The sequence below is a fragment of the Henckelia pumila genome, chromosome 1, assembly GCF_033568475.1.
Source record: "Henckelia pumila isolate YLH828 chromosome 1, ASM3356847v2, whole genome shotgun sequence".
NCBI lineage: Eukaryota > Viridiplantae > Streptophyta > Magnoliopsida > Lamiales > Gesneriaceae > Henckelia > Henckelia pumila.
The window spans coordinates 78,154,107-78,174,711 of NC_133120.1; the positions used below are offsets into that span (position 1 = coordinate 78,154,107).

Here is a 20,605-nt window from a genome sequence, read left to right on the forward strand (position 1 = left end):
TCCGAGAATTCATTTCTTGCACCTCTTTCCTCTCTTCTCTCTCGATTTCTTAGCCTTCTAACTCATATCTAGGTAGATCTAGGCATCCTATGGGGAATCCGAAACTGGCATAGCGATCCAGGCGTCGTAGCGGAGTTGTGGCCTAGTTTCGAGGCAATTGTCATCAGTGGGCTGACGACGGATGCAGGTATAGCTATGGTCTCTTTAAATTATTTAGGAGTATGCAATAGCTTAGTTAAGGCTTTTAGAGCTTAATTAATGATGCATGAGTATTTGCATTATAGAGTTGATGCTAGGTTTGGAACGTAGAGTGGGACTGCTAGGACTGCTTGTAGAAAGGTACGTAAGTACTGACTAAGATAACCAGCGGGTTTCGCATGCTTATATGTTGCATTTGTGTGTCATATTATTATGCAGCATGTGCATATCATATTGTGTCTGTCCATCTTTTGAGATGAGCCATGTAGGGCCGCTCAGCCCTGTTCGGACGGTTGATGTCGAGCGCCCCGCGACCGACGGGTTAGCCGGTAATGGCATCTGTAAGACATGGTCTACGTTCGTTAGGAATGAGCAGTGTACAAAGGGTTTGCTCCTCGGATTGTACCACTCATGTCCTAGGCGCCATTACTGAGCAGTTGTATACAGTTATCCCAGATATGGATACTCTGTCATTTGCATGCATCATATTTGTATGTTTTACCCGTGCTTTCGTATTGAGTTTAGAGCTCACGTCAAGTCTTTTCTGTGTATCTGGACATCCTATTCGACGGGGCTGGTGTAGGTGCATGATTGAGCACCAGGAGCTTGGAGTAGCCAGTGATCGGTGAAGACAGCAGGTTTAGCTGTAGGTTTTGTCCTTTAGGCTTATTTATTCGATTGGGTTGTATAAATCAAATTTGTTTAACCGATTGTATTCTGCCGGTCTGCTTTTATTTAAGTCTTCCGCATCGATTTATTTAATGCATGCTTAATTATGCTCTTAACTCTGATTAGGTAGTGAATTCGGGTAGGATCGCTATAGGTTTCCTCCACAATCTCAAGTAATGCTCATGACAAATAATTTTTCATGGGTGACGTCGAATAAAAAATTTCTCGCTTAACATATTGAGATAATCTAACTCTTTAAAGCACATGTAAAGAATAGTTAGAAATACTCCAATATATACCCCACCAACCATACACAAGGCACTTTCCAAGAACCAAACCAACGAAAAACCAAAAACCAAAAAAAACAAAAAAAAACTATTTCGTCTCTATATATAATCATATCCACTCACTCTGTATTCACACACAGACACACTAGCTTGTGATTTTACAAAATGGACATGTTTAACAGGTGTTCGCCAACCAGTTCTTCTTCCTCCGATTCGTGCTCCGATTCTACTCCCTCTACCAACGACAGGATCAAAGGCCCCTGGAGTGCCGAAGAAGACAGGATCCTCACCGGATTGGTCGACCGCCACGGACCTCGAAACTGGTCTCTCATTAGTAAATACATCAAGGGTCGCTCCGGCAAGTCTTGCCGCCTCCGCTGGTGCAACCAGCTCAGCCCAAACGTCCAGCACAGCCCCTTCTCCCCGGCGGAGGACGAAATCATCTTAGCCGCTCACGCCAAGTACGGGAACCGCTGGGCCACCATCGCCAGGATGCTCCCCGGACGAACGGATAATGCTGTTAAAAACCACTGGAATTCCACTCTCAGAAGGAGATACCATCAGCAACTGCAGATACAGGAACAGGGCGGCGCCGTCGCGGGATGGAGAAATGCTGATCAGAAAAATGTCAGCTGCGGGAGCGGCGATCATTTTGATCCCATGACGGCGTTGACGTTGGCGCCGCCGGGGATGAGCGGGATGCCGGAGACAAGCATGCCGCCGGAGTTCTGGGATGGGATGAGGGATGTGATAGCGAGGGAGGTGAGGCAGTACGTAACGTCGTCGTTTCCAGCTGAGAGCTCTGGAATGGGTTTTCGTTTCTAATTACTTTGTTAAATCATGATCATTATATAATAGTTAGTTAATTAATTTAAGAGTTCCACCGTTTTACACATCGCCGGTGAAGTTAACAATGTACGTTATATTTATAGATGATTGGGTAAATTTATTAATTATTACTTCAAATATTTTATTTTTAAAAATAATTGGTTAACTTTCAGATAAAGAGGAGAGGAGGTGAGGTGATCGATATTTATAATATTCAGAGAAATTTTGGATTTCATTCCAAGATTTGGTCCAAACAAATTTAACAACCATTTTGTTTTTGGGTAAGGAAATTTAACAGTCATTTAATATTTATTTTGGTTGAAATCTAAAAAAAAAAAAATTAAGAAAACATTTGAGTAACTTTTCATCCTTTACATTGTTAAAGATTACGATGTGTTCAAAAATTTCTCATCCAATACATAATCTCGAATCGGTATCAACGAATCAATTTCTTCCATAAATTAAGTCGAATGATCCCAAAATATTTCGGTGTATCAAATAAAAAAAAGGTGAGATGACTCGTCCGAAGGCGAAGTCACTCCAACGCTCAAGTCAGTATAGGATTTCATAGAAAAAGTATGAAAATTTCAAGAGATAGAAAATATAAGAAAGACGTGTAAAAGACATTATCTAAATATGACTAAATTTTGAATTTTTTGTGAAATTTTATTTTAAAAAAATATTTCTTAGAAGTTTTTTCAAACACTATCTAAATATGACTAAAAATCAATCGAAAAAAAACACACAAAATGACATAATTAATCTAGACCCAACATTAAAATTAGAATAGGGAAAATGGAAAGCATGAAAACTGATTGTACAAATTTGCTAAGCTATTTGTATGATCCTCGACAATGACTAGAGCTAGCAAAATACGGCGTGCCACGTTTAGGAAAGCCTCAATCCAACTTAAGCCGTCCCAAGTTGTGAGGTAGGCGGCGGATCAATACATCGAAAAAATAAGTACTTTGTAAAAGCGACTATCTTCATTTTCTAAAAAAAAAAAAACAAATGAAAATATTTAAAACTAAATCAATATATGAAGTAAATAGAGAAATTAATTGATGATAAATGACATTTATTTTTTAATAATTAATGAAGATTGTGGATAGAAAGTGAAATCGATTTTTTACTTATTAAATTTAATTTATTTTTAAAAAAAAGACAAATTTTTTTATTTTATTTTTACGATGGATTGAGTCGATCCTAAAATCCGAACGACTCTAATCATGATCGAATAGGAACAAATGACCGTGGAATATAATTGGAATAAGGGAAACGAGAGCCTCTAAGGGGTGTCCAAATTGGTGGAGTAGGTGAATTCCTGACCAGAGTAGTTTGCAAGCTATTGTGTTAGTTCGAAAGTTTACCAAGTTTACCCAATGCGCACCGAAAATTGCGACTACGAGTTTTCACGTCAAAAAATAAAAAAATAAGGGAAACAAGAGCTATCTGAAGTTGAGTACTCTTTAGTCAATATGAGTGGTGTCGGTGGGGACTGAATAAAGTTCCCCCTCCATTTCCTCCTCAATTTACACAATTAATAATTCATATTCTACACGACTCTTTCCACAGTAATTTTGTACAAAAATATGACATATTTCTTGGGGAGCCTGATATATTCCATAGATATTATTAATAATAATAATAATAATAATAATAATAATAATAATAATAATAATAATAATAGTAATAACTAATAATAATAATAATCATCGTCGTTCATCAGAGCTTAGAAGAATAACCCTCCTAGCCTTACTTGGACTTTGAAATATGGGCCTAAATTTGCTGGAAATCGAAAATAGCTTAAGACGATTTGGATAATATATGATAAATTATAAAGCAGACCTAGGCCCAAATACTTCTACTGGACCCTGAACAAAATGTGTGCGGATACTGCCTAATGGATACAAATTAAATACATTGTGAAGCTCCATGATATAATTTTATTTATTTATTATTATTTTTGAGTGAAGGGTAGAATAGTAATTTAACCCGTCAACGAGAAGAGAGTCACCTAGAATGAATCCCAGACGCCGTGTCCACTACGGTGGCTCCACTTGTGTTGCTATCAATGCATTCCTCGACGACTCCTAATCTTGACTCATAAATAATTATAATCACGTTGTTTCAAAAAAAATAATTATTATAATCAAGTTAATTATTTATCACCAAATCACAACTAATTTTTTTTTATATTTATTTATTTTACAAAAGTAATCGATTTCTAATTCATGCGCATCGCTTGTTTGAAGACAATCTTAACGAATCGATTTCTCGTTCCATCCTTCATGTTTTACAAAACTCGTGCAAAGACAAGTGAGTATCATGGAAGAATTCTTGAATTTTTGTGATTATTATTAGATTTGAGCTTATCTCACCCCATCGGTTTTATTAAACTTTAATAATTAATTTAACTATATACTAATATCATGCTTACAAATAAATAAAAGTAAATTTTTTGTGAGACGGATCAACTTTATTCATATTTATAATAAAAAAATTAATATTTTTAACATAAAAATTAATATTTTACGAATGACTCAAATATAATATTTATATCATAAAATTGACCGTTAGACCGACTCACGGAAGATGTATTGTTATAAAATGATAGTAACTTGAGCAATGCTACATGTACAACCAATTTTGTACAACAAATCTTACAACACAATGCAAAAATTAAATATATCAAAATCTCACGATAAATTAAATACAAAATATCGCGATAAAATAACAAATATCAGGATATAATTGTTATAAATATCATTGTACACGATATTTGTTGTATTTTTAGCATTTTTTTTTTTTTACTTTTGGTGTTGGCACTTGACAAAGAAAAACGTGTGTGGAATAGTGGATTCATCACTCCCATGCCTCCTGGATTCGACAGTGATTGCTAATTTGGAATATTTTTAAAAAAAAATTATGTTTAAATAATTATTCAATGACTAATTTGCCCTCTGCAAAACAAGTGTGGCCATTTGGTTCATGTTTAATGGTGGCATGTAAACTATTAGCTTCATTCAGCTGCACGTACTGCGGTGGCGCACCTTCTTCTCCGCCGTGGCTATGGCTTTTACAGACTTATTCGCCGGAGAAATCGTTACCGAACTCCTCAAACAACTCATGTCCATATCCCGGAAATGCGCCAGCTGCCGCTCCAGCGCTCTGCGGCTCATAGACTACATCGAAGAACTCCTTCCCATCATCCAGGAAACCAAGTTCTCCGGAGTCGAGCTCCCTCAGCACCGTCAGCGCCATCTTTACAACTTCTCCCAGATTCTATCGAACGGCCATCAGTTAGCCACAAAGGTCCTCAAATCTTCCCGTTGGAACGTGTACCAGCAATTTCACCTGTCGAGAAAGATGGAGAAGTTCGAGAAAACCGTTTCGAGATTCATGGAGGGGCTCGTGCCTTTGCACGTGCTAGCGGACGTTCATCATGTGAGGGTGGGGTTGGATGTGGGATTTGATCGTCTGGGGAGGCAGCTGGATGCCATCAAGATTGGGGTGGATCGGGACGGCGGGTGGTTGGGCGCCGCCGTGAGAAGGGTGGAGGAGGAGGAGGTGGTGGGAATGTAATTTTGTCAATACTTGTGGCTCGGGATTGGAGCTGGGAAAGCGAAAACTGAAAGATATGCTGCTGGTGGGAAATGAGTGTTTCAGAGTAGTGGGAATTCATGGAATCGGTGGCAGCGGCAAAACTACCCTCGCCAGAGAAATTTGCAGAGATGATCAAATCAGGAGTAAGCCCTTTTATCTTAATTTATCTTATTTGATGTGGGATCAGGGAAAAAAGGATTTAGATTTGATAAGAGAGAAGAAACATTATTATTGATTCTGATTCTGCATCTTCCAGGTTATTTCAACAACAGGGTCTTTTTCCTAACTGTATCTCAATCTCCAAATGTGGAGGAATTGAGAAGAAATATATGCTGTCTGATATCAGGATTCAACATTATGGGCTGCGGTGAAATGCTCCCCCAAGCAAAACTACAGCTTGAAGTTGAAAATCCTGAGCAATCACTCATAGTTCTTGATGATGTTTGGTCCCAATCGGTTCTCGAACAACTGATCATCAAGAGTCCTGGTTGCAAATTCCTTGTCGTTTCGCGTTTCAGATTCCCTCCATCGATTGTCCAGTGTTCCTACGAATTAGAGTTGTTGAGTGAAAATGATGCTCTTTCCTTGTTTTGTCACTCCGCTTTTGGGGAAACTTCCATACCTCTTGGTGCTGATAAACAATTAGTTAAGCAGGTAACGGAAGAACAATTGAATGAAAATGTACGTGTTTTTGTTTCTTTGTTAGCCGTTCTATGATAACCAAATCATCGAATTTCTATAGATTGTGGATGAATGTAAAGGGCTTCCATTGGCACTTAAGGTGGTTGGAGCTTCGCTGAATGGTCAATCCGAGATGTTTTGGATTAGTGCGAGGAACCGGTTATCACGAAGCCAACCTTTTTGCGAATCCCACGAAGTTCAACTACTCCAGCGGATGAAAATAAGTATTGATTATCTTCCAGAGAAGGAGAGGGAGTGTTTCCTTGATTTGGGTGCTTTTCCAGAAGACAAGAAAATTCCCCTCGACATTCTTGTTAATATGTGGGTGGAACTACATGATATTGAGGAAGACGACGCTTTTGCCATTTTAGTTGAGCTTTCTTACAAAAATCTCTTGACCCTTGTGAAAGATTCAAGGTTATGCTCCTCAAAATTGAATACAAATTTTTGTGGTCTTTAAGTTGTTTTGTGAATGTGTTTTTTATGTGTTTTTTGTAGGGCTGGAGATAAGTATAGCAGTTACTACGAGATTTCAGTCTATCAGCATGATGTTTTGAGGGATCTAGCTATACATTTAAGCAATCTTGATTGCGTAAACAAAAGAAGAAGGCTGCTTATGCCAAGAAGGGAAGCAGGCCTCCCTAAAGAATGGGAGAGAAACGTCGATGAGCCGTTCGATGCTTGTGTTATTTCAGCACATACAGGTATTGTAACGTTCAAGCATCAAACATATTTAAAAGGAATAAAAAGGTACTTATACTGAACGTTGGTTGTAGGTGAAATGAGAGAGATGGACTGGTTAAGGATCCAGTGTCCAAAAGCTGAAGTGCTGGTACTAAATTTTTCATCAAATGAGTACTTCTTACCACCATTTCTTGAAAACATGCCCAGACTCAGGGCACTTATACTGATAAACTACAGCACATCAACAGCAATTCTTCACAATACATCAGTTTTTAGCAGCTTAACTAACCTGAGAAGCCTGTGGATTGAAAGGATATTGGTCTCGGACCCTCTGTTGCCCGACACCACCGTACCCCTCAAAAACTTGAAAAAGATTTCACTGATTCTATGCGACGTAAGCAACGCCTTTGATCGTTCTGCAGTTGAGCTCCCTCATCTCTTCCCAAATCTTTCAGAACTCACAATGGATCACTGCATCAACTTGCTCCAGTTACCCTCGAGCATATGTAGAATGCACACACTCAAGAGCCTAAGTATCACCAATTGTGACAGTCTTCAAGAACTTCCATTTGATTTGGGTGGACTAAAGCTCCTACAGATTTTGAGACTCCATGCTTGTCCTAATTTGAGGAGGCTTCCTTCAGGAGCCGGAAACTTGGTTTCTTTGAAATATCTCGATATTTCCCAATGTGTGAACATGGAAGGGCTCCCTGTGGGAATGGGTGGTTGTACAAGTATGGAGAAGATTGATATGAGCGGGTGTCCAAAGATGAAGAATTTACCGACGTCGTTGGCGGGATTGCAGTGTCTACGCCGTGTTATATGTGATGAAAATGTTTCTTGGCAGTGGAAAGAAATGGAGAATATTGTATTGGGCCTAAGTGTTCTTGTCCCTGAAGAGTGTTTTACTCTGGACTGGCTCATGGAGTAACCATTTAGTTTGGCTACAGACTGTTTACGAGGCCAAACTTTCGAACCGTGGCGCTTGTGTTTCAATGCACTGATATTCTGCCTTGCGCGGATCGGTCAATAGTGGCCGACTTTAGCGTAATCTTAAAAAAGTGTTTTCCGATTATAGTTTTTAAAGAATAAACGTGACGTGATTTTATTTTATTTTTATGTTTTTAAAATTGATGACATAGATGAAAATCAAAACATATTATTTTTAAATTATAAAATATTTATTAGAATAGTTCCAAAAACGTTATTCTTAAAAAAACTTTTAAAACATTTATAATTTTTTTAAAAAAAAAACGATTCATAATTCCTTGTTCAAACATATAGCTTAACTTTTTTTCCCACGTATTTTAAAGCATGCATAAATTTAAGAATTAATTTTGTGAGTGGCAATGATTCGAGTAATCAACTTTAGGATCATGTTACATGTACAATGAAGCTTACACATAAGTTACAAGAAGCATTTGAAATTATAAAAATATCCTAAATACATTTTTGAAACTTTTTTTTTCAAATAAAGTGTAAAGATAATTTTATAATTTTAAATCAAATTTATAACTCAATTTGTAAGCTTCTTTTTGACACAAAACATGTTCCTTAACTTCAAATGGTACAATAATTTTTATTTTATTTTTTTTTTGGGAAAGGGACAATACATATCAAAACCAAAAGGCAAAATAGAATCCTTTTCTGAGTAAATTAAAGATGCTCATCACACGGATATCATTGGTCTTGCTAGACAAGAAAGTTACAAATATTTTTTTTATTTTTTATATAGGATCAAAATTTAATATAATATAATATATAGTCACCTGGCCCGTCTTTCCCGGTTGAATCCAAAAAAATAATGTTGTGAAAATGGATGAAGAAACACACCTACCATGCATTACATCATTCTACACAAGTATGCCTCTCCCAAAAATATGATTATATATTTCTTAATTAATGTAGATACCCGGCTATGTTATAAGTTAATGTAGATTATTATTTATTTTTTTGAACGAAGTTAATGTAGATTATTAATAATTGGAATCATGTGTCTTTTGAAGTTTCAGGTTTTAGTCATGAAACTTACTAATAATTTTGAGTAACAAATATGAAAATTGCCTCTGTGCACTTGTCATTATTGCATAATTAATTTGGAGAAATTATGGAAATACAAGAGTGCTTATTATAAAGATATTAGGGTTCTGAAGATTGCATTTTGTTGATCAAGATATGAATTAATTAATAACACATTGTCCAACTATATATCCAAGTATTTGCTCTCAAAACGTTCGATTCTGTCATTGAAATTATCTTATTTTGGGTTTTCGTTTTCTAACTTGTCAAATTGAGTTTTAGGGCCAAAAATTTTTCATATATCGATGATGTTTTCGGTAACTAAGTTATATAAACAATCAGACGGGATCGATAGTAAAGATGATTATTGCTCTTGAAATTGTTAGAAATGAAACTTGAACTTAACTCACCTCAAAAGCTAGCTCAAGAGGTGAGGTTTGCCCTTGTTCATATAAAGAGGTCCAGGTTATTTAGCCAACCTATGTGGGACATAAATCAATACACCAACACACCTCTCTCACGCCCAGGAATGAAACGCTATGAAACGACTGGAGCGTGGATATATTAAATGGGTGGCCAACTATGGGACGGGTGAGGCCAACTATGGGCCGTCCAACACATACATGAACCTGGCTTTTGATACCATGTTAAAAATTAAACTTAGACCTAACTCACCTCAAAAGCTAGCTCAAGAGGGGAGGTTTGTCCAAGCCTATATATTAAACTCCCAGGCAATTCATTCAACCGATGTGGGATGGCCAACTATGGGACGGGTGAGACCATCTATGGGCCGTCCAACACATAACGGGAACTGGCTCTGATACCATGTTAGAAATTAAACTTGGACCTAACTCACCTCAAAAGCTAGCTCAAGAGGGGAGGTTTGTCCAAGCCTATATATTAAACTCCCAGGCAATTCATCCAACCGATGTGGGACAAACTAAACATGCCAACACACCCCTCGCACGTCTAGGAATGAATTGACTGGAACGTGGAGATCAAATTAAATGGGTGGCCCAATTATGGGACGGGTGAGGCCAACTATGGGCCGTCCAACACATAACGATGAACCCGGGCTCTGATACCATGTTAGAAATAAAACTTGGACCTAACTCATCTCAAAAGCTAGCTCAAGAGGTGAGGTTTGCCCTTGTTCATATAAAGAGATCCAGGTTATTTAGCCAACCTATGTGGGACATAAATCAATACACCACCATGTTAGAAATAAAACTTGGACCTAACTCACCTCAAAAGCTAGCTCAAGAGGCGAGGTTTGCCCTTGTTCATATAAAGAGGTCCAGGTTATTTAGCCAACCTATGTGGGACATAAATCAATATACCAACAGAAATAAACAACCAAGCATGATTAATTTGCACGAGTTGACATTCTAATGGCATCTTTAAGAATGGGAACCATTTCACAATCAAACAATAATATCAAAGAAAAACATTTGTCTGAATTCTTACCTCATCATGAATAATCCATATTTGTATTTAAACGGCCTAATTAAGGATGCACATCAATCTTGAATTTTGTAGTAATTATTTTATCAATTAATCCAACAAATTAAAAAGAACCTTTCACCCTCTCGTTGACAACACATTATTATTCTCTCATGGTGGATTAGATTCCTCCTTGTTCATTGGTTGTCAGTTTCTTTGAGGCTCTAACATTGACCTAAACTCTATATAAGCCACTCCAAATTATGTCACAATCTTCATTAATCTGCCAATACTAATTGAAGATTGCAGATTTAATAGAAAACCCCTGAAAATGGTAAGCACCGGTTGCTTTGAAAAGCCAAGTCATCACATTTTCAAGTTTCACATCTCTTTTTTTAAAAAAAAATCTGTCAAATTTTCCAGGGCATTTTCGATAAAAATGTCAAGCTTCAGCCTAAGCAGCAGCCAAGCAAGGGTGGAAGTAGAGCTACCATATTTGTTTTCGGTATAGCCAAACAGTACTATGCATGTGCTTCAATTAATTAAGCAAAATATAGTTTATGTGATATATATATATTATTATGAGTTTAGGAGCCTACAGCATAACAGTTGGCATTAGCCACAGTTGCAACTCATTACAAGCTTCGCGGTTGGCACTGCAATGGAACCATTGCGGCCATTCGATACATTTTAAGTTAAATATGAAGAATATATGATAATATTTCTAGCATACACTAACACAATGTTCATATATACCAGCCATATTCCATACTCATTTGTTGTTATAATGTCGAATTAACTCAACAAGAAAGTATATGCCGATTCATGGCTTGGGAGCCCTTTAGCTAGTTGTGTTTGGTTTGATCACTACTAATGTGTTTATTGACTGATAAGCTCAAAAGACCATGCCACGAGCTACATACGCCTTACTCGACTGAGTTTCTAAGTCTAGCAGTCCTCGATATGTATTATACTATTTTGCTTTTTAACAAATGTGGTAATTTGGGTGTGTTGATTTTATGCAGCAATGGCAGCATTGGAGACAATGGCATTCATTTCAAATGGTGTCAGCCTATTCACATACTTTTATGGGTACATGAACTTCAGCTTGACAAAGTCAGCAACCACACTCACTAATTTCATGGGGACTGCATTTTTGCTTCCATTGTTTGGAGGATTTATCTCAGATACTTACTTGTCAAGGTTCAAGACTTGTCTCATCTTTGGTTGCTTAGAAATAATGGTATGTGAAAGTTGAGCTCTTAATCATTCATTTCCTAAATATTATTTTATGTTTTTCATAAAGTCACTTTTTCAAATACACATAGCACTCAGAAACCATATTGTGGCAATTTTTCAGGGTTTTGTTCTTCTAGCAGTACAAGCACATTTCAAGCAGCTAAGACCTTTTCCCTGCAAAGATGTAGCCTTTAGTGCAAAAAGTCATTGCGAATCCCCGACGAGAAGTCAAGAGGCTATTCTATTCGCCGGTCTTTATCTTGTAGCACTAGGGACAGGTGGGATCAAAGCAGCTCTGCCTTCACTCGGAGCAGATCAATTCGATGAACAAGATTCGAGGGAGGCTACTTCCCTTTCGAGTTTCTTCAACTGGTACATGTTTTCCCTCACTCTCGGAGCGATGCTCGGTGTCACGTTTGTCGTGTGGGTCAGTTCAAATCTAGGATGGGATTGGGCTTTTGGTGTTTGTGCTGTAGCTGTGAGCATGGGACTTCTGTTTCTTAGCATGGGGCTCTCTGTTTATCGACATTACCTGCCGAAAGGAAGCCCTTTAGTCCGAATTCTACAGGTATACACCGGCAAATTGATGTATTTTGGATGCCAAGACTACATTTTTAACAAGCATTGTACGTGAAATTTGCTGGTATCCTAATCTTCAGATACAAGGGCTGAATATTTTCATTAACGTGCTGTGTAGGTACTTGTAGCAGCCATCAGAAAATGGAGACTTCCTGTGCCAGATATGGCTGGAATGTTGCATGAAGTTCATGATAAAGAAGCCGTACAAAATCAGACTCTCCAAAGAACTGATCAATTCAAGTCAGTCTTGTTTCGAGTAACACAAATTCAAAATCTTGAAATTGAATCATCTATATATCCATCTCTCTACTCTAACAAAATAAAATAAACCATATGTTTACAGATGTTTAGATCATGCAGCAATTATAACACCAGAAGATGGACCAGTACAAGCCTCAGCTGTTTCAGGATCTTGGAAACTCTGTACTGTCACACAAATCGAAGAAACAAAAATCCTTGTCCGAATGCTACCAATAATCCTCACCACGGTCTTCATGAACACCTGTTTGGCTCAACTACAGACATTCTCCATCCAACAAAGCACCACAATGAACCGAAAAATCGGAAACTTCGAAGTTCCAGGACCCTCAGTCCCAGTAATCCCGCTCCTCTTCATGTTCATCCTTCTCCCCGTTTACGACAAGGTATTCGTCCCCCTAGCACGAAAGCTCACCGGAATCCCTACCGGAATCACGCAGCTCCAAAGGGTCGGTGTCGGGCTTGTACTATCAGCCATATCAATGGCAGTGAGTGGAGTAATAGAAACACGCAGGAAGAAAGTAGCCATGGAGCATGGCATGGTGGACTCCCCCGGCCCTTTACCAATAAGTGTCTTCTGGCTAGGGATACAGTATGCCATATTCGGCATGGCGGATATGTTCACGTTGGCGGGGATGTTGGACTTCTTCTACGCGGAGAGCTCGTCGGGGATGAAGTCCTTAGGCACGGCTATCTCGTGGTGCTCGTTGGGGTTCGGGTATTTTACGAGCACGGTGGTGGTGAGTGTGGTGAACAAGGTGAGCAAAGGGTGGCTTGGGAGCAACAACTTGAATAGGGATAGGTTGGAGTACTTCTACTGGGTGCTTGGTGGGGTGAGTGTGTTGAATTTTGGGATGTACATGGTGTGTGCTTGTTGGTATAAGTACAAGAAGGTGCAAGAGGAGAAGAGTTGTAATTGGGATCATATTGAGGAGAGTATTGATGTTAGCGTTGGGAAAGATAGTACACCATGAATACTTTCACACTTCACTCATTTTTAAGTATTTGTAAACTCTACTCTAGTGTGATGATGTTGGTGATATTCTATTATATGATGTTGGCTTGTTTGATAACATTCTAATACTATTTAATAATTAAAAATTTACGCCATATATTAACTAACTTTTAATTAAGTTGATGCAATACAAAATAAATTTACATTAATGTCCATTTTACTTTTTGACCTTCGAGATTTATTTGTAATTTTTTTAATCTTAGTATTATCTCTATTTATAGTTTTATGTTCTTTGGTTTTTGGAAATAATTTATAGTTTTATATTCAATCATATTTTTTATCTATATTTTTAAAACTTTAGATTTAGATTAAATAGTCAACCACTCTTAAACTTTTAATTTAAAATAAAATTTTAATTCAGTTATTTCTAAAAATAACATAAAAATTACTCAACATAAAAAATTTACGCCTATAAACACATCTCATGCGAAAAACGCTAGTATATAAATTAAATATAAGAACGCAGTTGATTAAATGTTTGCATTAAGGTCATACCCTCTTATTATATACAATGTTTCAATTTAAATTTGGTTATATGAAGTTCATATATTTTTATAGAAAGTTCATATATTGTTATAGACCCCACATTTCCAAATTATTTTTTGACCATTAGATTTTATACCATAGTATTTCCCTTGTACTGCGCAATGAACTGAATTTCCCTTTTACTGCCACGAACTCAATAGAAGATCTTGAAGAAAACAAGGGAAACACTCGGAAAAGGGTTATAACAAGAGACGAAGTTATCCTGGACTTGGATCCTTAAACTTCAAATCCTCTCAATGAAAATGGGACATTGTTGTACACAGTTCAGAACCAGCCACAACAAGGCTATACCTTTTATGGTGAAAGATGAGATGTCCATCACCAATAAGCGATTTAGTACATTCGAGTAGAAGGTTAAACAAATAAGCACACGCCACACCGACCCCCCCAAGAACCATATGGCTGCAAGCAGACGCGCAACCGACTAAGCTTGGAGGGGTTCCCAAGTATAAATATTCGATAAAAGAATTTATCTAAAACCACTTCGGTGGAGGCAAGGAGGTAAGAGCATCAAGAAAATGCAACTCCACTTCTCTGCTGGGACACATCATACAGTGTGGCCGATACTTTTGAAGGGGGCCAGTACCGGAATACGGATCTACCAACTATGTTCTTGATTGGCAGAGGACCCCTGAAAAGAGGGAAATGACTCTTCAATCTTTAGTCCCTTGGAGAGGTTAAAAAAATTCAGCCGGTCGTTGAAAATACATTCATTTAATTTCTATCATTCTCCATGCATTTTTATGAAAATAACAGAATTGAGCACTGCACTGGACACAACCATAAAATAGAGGGACACTTTGCGAAGGATGAGAGGAAAAAATAGGTCAACGGAATGTAGATAATACATTTCAGTCTGAAGCATTGAGTCTATATCGCAATAATTAATTTCACAAAAGTTAAGTGAATACCAGTTATGAGAGTCGAAGCTATTATTACGGTTGTCCCCCAACACGAACACGCAGCCTTCAGGTACAATCTACAAAGAAGAAAAATAATAAGCTTCTCCCAATAATGATAGAAGAATGACCATGATAAAAGAACTAAGATAAAACAGCAAGTGCAAGTCATTACCACTGGATCCATTTCATACTCAAATGGTTCTGAGATGAAATCCTCATCTTGAACAATATCATTGATCAACAATTTCCCACCATGAATCTGTTAAGAGGTGTATAAATTAGACTGCTTGATAGAAAAGAGAAGGCAAAAAACATTGATTAAGAAAATACTTACCTCTACAGAGTCACCAGCTTTCGCTACAACTCTTTTAATGAACACATCTGATGAACTAAAACCAAATTCCTGCAAAGTCAACACACATACTAAGTCACATATAACAAGGTTACAGCGAGCCAATGAGGCTATTGACAAAAACAAAAGAAACCTGAAGTATTGATGGAGCCTTGAAAATTACAATATCTGACACTTCGGGATCCTTGAAAATATAAGAAACCTGCAAGGGAAATCAAAACAACAAGAACCAAAACAGTTAGTTCATAGACAACATGATATTAAGCCATGAAGCTCAACAAAACTACATGAAATGGTCTACAAATTATAATACATAGAACATCCAAACAAGTAAATAACCATCTGTAGAAATAACTATGCACCAATCAATCCAAACTTGTAGTATGATTTTGAGTTTCATTTCGAACTAAAAATGATGTATCTGCTATTGAGTTCAGAAACATATTAGACACAGATAAAACATAATGGGTCATTTTAATAGCGTCTCGGAACATCAAACAAAATTTTTTTCAGAGACAATAAGTTAAAACTATAGAAAGATAGTCCATCAGTGATCATGATCTACACAATATGTCCGTAATCCAATATCATAAAAAAGAACACCATCAGTAATTCTTTATTCTGAGTGACTCAGAGGACCACATTCCAGTTCTCTGCATATGCAAAAGACACTCTAGGGGAACAAAGACGTTTTTCTATCATCTTTGCATATAAATCAATTTTTATACACTAAACGTTCGCAATACCCACATCAACCACTGATGATCACGACCGTGAGCAACAAAAAAAGCTAAACATATGCTTGAACAGTTAACAAATAACGTCATAGAAATGATATGATAATTCAAAATAAGATGCCTAGCTTGAGGTATACCTTTTCAGCTAAAATCCGGTCACCCACATCAAGGGTTGGGTACATAGACGCTGAGGGAATCGACCTAGGCTCGGCCAAACTCGATTTAAACAAAATGCTAACGCTGAAAGCCGTAAAGGCCGCCTTAGCATCTTCAGAGCTGAAGCAAAGATTCATCAATTTCAACAGCCAACTATTGCTACATCTTCCCGTTCTCTGAGAAGGAGCCTTAACGCTACGAGAACTACTATCCTTAGCCATGGCTAAGGCTTCCGAACATGTATTTGCTTTGCTGCTGTCGTCGCCGCTACAGGGGGTTCCTCCTTTATCCACATCTGTGCTCGAGTGCTCATTACAGGGCAGCCATTTCGAACCCTGAAAGAACGGGATGACTGACGAAGCTTTAAGAGGCGAAATCCCCAACACACTAACGTTGGAGGAAGCCCCCGTTGACTGCTTCATCAAAGAAATAAGCCCAGATACCAACGGAGATTGAGATTTTCCACCAAGAATTTCCCCAGTCAGCGTCGAGAACATCGAAGCCATCGGATTGATAGGGCTAGAGTTCGAAATGGGGCGGCCGAAATCAGAGTCGCGACTCTGACACGGCGGGTAGTGGAAGATTCTCGATCGACTGGCACATTCGTGAAGGAATCGAGATCCAGCACATTTGGAGGAGGCGGAGGTGACCATACTCGAGGCGACGTAGCCTGAGTAGGTCACGGTAAACCGTACAGCCATAAGTACAAATCGTAATAAGCTGAGTAAGAAGTAAAGGAAAATTTCTGGGTCCGCGACCGGTTGTGTGACGATCAAGAGCGCTACAAGGCAAGCCAAGACATCGTGATAAAGGAGATCAGTGATTAATCGGAGGAAGAAAGGGGGAATTGAAAGGGGGCTTTAGATCAGCAGGTTAATCGGAAGCGACAGCCGCGAGAAGGGCAAATTAAGGAAAAGCAAACCCTTGATCGCGGCGGGGCGGCGGCGGCGAAGGGGAGGACCGTCGTTGGATGGCTGCAGATGGAAATGAAATTGAAGGATGTGATCATGTGAAGATTTCAAAACACCTAATGGAATTATTTTTATATTAAATAGTGTGAGTCAATCGGTGGGTCCTACTGGCCTATCAAAATTTATTATAATATTTTTTAAAAAAAAATATTAATTGCAATATCTCCCTCAGATTTACAATAATTATAGACAGTCCCAATTAAGTTTAGAAACTACATAGAACATTCCCGGAATTTGTGTCGATCTTACACTCGCCACACCTTGATTGGCAGTATATATAATTTTCAAAATTTATTTGGATTTTTTGTAATTATTATTGCAAACATCGTGAAAGATGTATGTAATTAAAGGGGTAAAAATAATAGATATTTGATTTAAAAAAATTAATAACGATAATTATACTTATATTTAATATAATTTTAACTTATTTGTTTACAACTTCATACAGCACTGTCCATATAAACTAAAACAAATTTGTAATAATTGTACTATTATTTGTTTAGTAACAATCATAATCTAAATAATAAATTTAAAAAAAATGAAATATCCAAGCAATACGTGTACAAGAATGGTAGTATATATATTTTTTTTTTGACAAAGGGGTGGGGGTTAGTACTTAGTAGGCATAGAACCCGGGCCATCTTTCAAATTTGGAGAGGTGATGTCATTTGACCAAGAGGTCATTGGCTAGAATGGTAGTATATATTGGTAACAAAGGAAGTTAATATATTATTTGATTTGATAGATATATTATAATTTATTTGATTTAATTGATATAAAATTAATAATTAATAAATAGAAAAATAATATAACGAAAATAAGGCGAAATTGATTGAGATAAGTTATACATAGATTAATAATACATCAAACCAAACAATATCAGAGGGTATTATCCCACTCTAGTTGTGTGATGGCCAAACATCTTTTTCATGTGGACGTCCACATGAAATTAGGTCAATCACGATCTTACACTCTACTAATGGGCGATAGGATCGAAAAACCGGTAACAAACATGAACAATGTGTACTAACTAATTATTGGCTTAAAATAATTATATTTTTCAAATAACGTGTTTTTACTAGAAATTTTTTTAAATATTTTTCATATATATAATGATTTTAAACGACAATCAATTAAAATAAGCTTTCAATAATTTTATATTTATTATCATTTGTTACATTATGATTAGAACATATATTTAAACACGTATTCTACGCGCAAATCAGATAGTCATATTTATGAGGTCATCAGACTAACAATTAAATTCAATTATTTATTAATGAATATTACTTGAAAATATTATGTTGTCTATCGTCGAGGACTCGAGATTAAACTAACTGCACCCAAATTAATATGAAACGCACATATTATGTAGTGACCTTTCATGAAATCACCTACTAACTGGCAACTAATAGTATGCATTAAACTTAATACAATAAAATACTTAACAGAGTAAAACGTGCGAAAACATAATCCATAAATTACATATCAGCTTAATAAAATATATTCAGGCTTAATACTGTAGTTATATAACCATATCGAAAAACTTAAAAGTAAACATTATACAGCTATATCGAATCCTGCTGTATAATTAACTCCTCAAGGCTTTTGCTCCCTAGTCCTGCCTTGAACTACCAGCTTCGTCCATCCTGCGACCTACCCCGTGAAATAGGGTGTCCAAGATAACAACTAGGACGTGAGCGCTAACGCCCAGTACATAAACATGAGTAAACATATGTATATAATGCATGCAACATGATGACTGGTAAAAGGTCATCTAAAAAGTCATGCTCAGTACCGGCGCCACATGAGTGTTGCCACCGCACGGATCAACCTCTGGGTGCAACCACACTCGTCTAGTACACCAGAGTAGTCAGACATATATGTCCCCGTCGTCGTGGTACTCTCAGTGACAGACTATCGAGTATAGAGCTGAGCGGCTCTATAATCATGTATATCAAGGTATAGGCTCAACGTGTATATGCACATGACATATGAATATGGAAAACGGTAAATCATATATCATGCCATATAATAATGCCAAATAAATGCAACATATAAACATATATACTCGCTGGCAATTTCAGTCAATGTATACGTACTTCTAGGCTAGTTCAAGTATAATAGATCCTAGGTTCCAAGCCTATATTCAAAAGTTCACCGTATCACTACACAAGTTCTATAAGCCTTAACTAAGCTAATAAGTACTCCCAAAACTTAAATAGATTTCCGGACCATACCTTCGTTCGTAGATAGCCCTTTGGAGTCGCTGGTCCCGGATGACTATAACCACACCTTGGTTATTCCAGAACCTCGATTATAACAGATAGGGCCCTCAAATGTATAACTCACACTATATAACTGCAGAAGGAAACTCGGAAATTGTAATTCAAATTGAAATCGAATGAGTCCTATTTATAGGAAAATTTCTGGTCGAGTTCGGGCCCTCCGAACTGGGGTTCGGATCGTACGTTCCAGCTTAATGCATGCGTGCAAGCCACGTTGGGTTCGGAGCCTCCGAACTCAGGTTCGGATCGTCCGAACTTTTCTTCGTCCGACACTTGTCAAAATCCATGGCTGAGTAATCATGCTTGCATGGCATGAGAGAGTTCGGGCCGTCCGATCCTTAGTTCGGATCGTTCGAACTTGCCTTAACTCCGAAGTCAACAAGCCATCTTCGGAGCCCCCGAGTTGCTGAGTTCGGGTCATCCGAAGTTCTCTTCGGACCATCCGAACTGGCTCAAAAAAAATGAAAATCCAATTCTTGATTCTGAAGTTCGATTAAACCCCGGAATTGGTTAATCACCAATCTTTAATCATGTTTAACATATTATTATCTTAAAATAGAATCTGGGTTACTACATATTACATGCATGTATATATATTTCCGTCATATCACTCGAAATTAATTAATACGCAAAACTTTCATAGCATTGTTTCATGTTTCAAATTTGTGGTACTATCTCTAATTCGACTTGACTTATGAAATTATTATTATTTTATCTTTAAAATATTGTTTTTGACTGCAAAAGTATCATTATTATTTTTAATTTTTCATTATTAATTTTTTATCTTTAAAATATTGGTTTTTACTACAAATCTTATGGTACACTTCTTTTGTCATTATAACAATTATTCGTGACATTAGTGGTGTAATTGTTTTTATGTTATAGTGACACTAAAAAATGTCACAATGTTTTAGACGACATTACTATAAAGGACATTTTAACTTAATGTCACTATATCAAAAGTATCAAGATAAGTAGTATATGATGACATTTTTAAGTGTCATTAAAAGCATTTTTTTATTGTAGTGAAAGTCAAAATATCAACTTTTGTTAGTTAGGCTGTGAAAAAATATTGTATAATATATGCTGATTTGAATTAAAATTATTATTTTTTTAAGTCAAAAATATATTTTGTAACATATATTGG

General features: G+C 37.0%; 4 protein-coding genes across 4 annotated transcripts; 3 read left to right on the plus strand and 1 right to left on the minus strand.

The window, feature by feature from the left end:
• The first annotated feature begins 1,233 nt into the window (after positions 1–1,233).
• On the plus strand, positions 1,234–2,150 carry LOC140876098 (transcription factor MYB73-like). The gene has a single exon (XM_073279956.1). The coding sequence runs from the start codon at positions 1,320–1,322 to the stop codon at positions 1,977–1,979; it is 660 nt and encodes a 219-aa protein (XP_073136057.1). The 5' UTR covers positions 1,234–1,319; the 3' UTR covers positions 1,980–2,150.
• A 2,706-nt stretch (positions 2,151–4,856) lies between these two features.
• On the plus strand, positions 4,857–8,066 carry LOC140883393 (probable disease resistance protein At5g04720). Its single transcript, XM_073289842.1, is given in 6 exon segments — positions 4,857–5,554; positions 5,556–5,731; positions 5,845–6,242; positions 6,331–6,686; positions 6,768–6,973; positions 7,046–8,066. Coding segments are annotated over 6 exon segments (2,475 nt in total). The 5' UTR covers positions 4,857–5,054; the 3' UTR covers positions 7,885–8,066.
• Positions 8,067–10,716: 2,650 nt separating this feature from the next.
• Positions 10,717–13,846, plus strand: LOC140878224 (protein NRT1/ PTR FAMILY 4.5-like). The gene is made up of 6 exons (XM_073281831.1): positions 10,717–10,749; positions 10,839–10,920; positions 11,441–11,658; positions 11,776–12,222; positions 12,352–12,473; positions 12,577–13,846. The coding sequence occupies exons 1-6, from the start codon at positions 10,747–10,749 to the stop codon at positions 13,463–13,465; spliced, it is 1,761 nt and encodes a 586-aa protein (XP_073137932.1). The 5' UTR covers positions 10,717–10,746; the 3' UTR covers positions 13,466–13,846.
• Positions 13,847–14,249: 403 nt separating this feature from the next.
• LOC140878231 (thylakoidal processing peptidase 1, chloroplastic-like) lies at positions 14,250–17,220 on the minus strand. Its single transcript, XM_073281837.1, has 6 exons — positions 16,181–17,220; positions 15,440–15,508; positions 15,289–15,357; positions 15,127–15,213; positions 14,964–15,031; positions 14,250–14,683 (listed from the first exon to the last, which is right to left on the minus strand). Exons 1-6 carry the CDS (start codon positions 16,898–16,900, stop codon positions 14,563–14,565), a joined length of 1,134 nt encoding a protein of 377 aa, XP_073137938.1. The 5' UTR covers positions 16,901–17,220; the 3' UTR covers positions 14,250–14,562.
• Positions 17,221–20,605: the final 3,385 nt, after the last annotated feature.

Excerpts from the sequence above, each read along its gene's own strand:
- LOC140878231 (XM_073281837.1), bottom strand. The coding sequence starts at position 16,900 with ATGGCTGTACGGTTTACCGTGACCTACTCAGGCTACGTCGCCTCGAGT. Across the intron at positions 15,214-15,288 it reads AAGCTGGTGACTCTGTAGAG|ATTCATGGTGGGAAATTGTT; the intron begins GTAAGTATTTTC and ends ACCTCTTAACAG. Across the intron at positions 15,032-15,126 it reads AGTATGAAATGGATCCAGTG|ATTGTACCTGAAGGCTGCGT; the intron begins GTAATGACTTGC and ends TCTTCTTTGTAG.
- LOC140878224 (XM_073281831.1), top strand. Across the intron at positions 12,223-12,351 it reads CTTTAGTCCGAATTCTACAG|GTACTTGTAGCAGCCATCAG; the intron begins GTATACACCGGC and ends CGTGCTGTGTAG. Across the intron at positions 12,474-12,576 it reads CAAAGAACTGATCAATTCAA|ATGTTTAGATCATGCAGCAA; the intron begins GTCAGTCTTGTT and ends ATATGTTTACAG.
- LOC140876098 (XM_073279956.1), top strand. The coding sequence starts at position 1,320 with ATGGACATGTTTAACAGGTGTTCGCCAACCAGTTCTTCTTCCTCCGAT.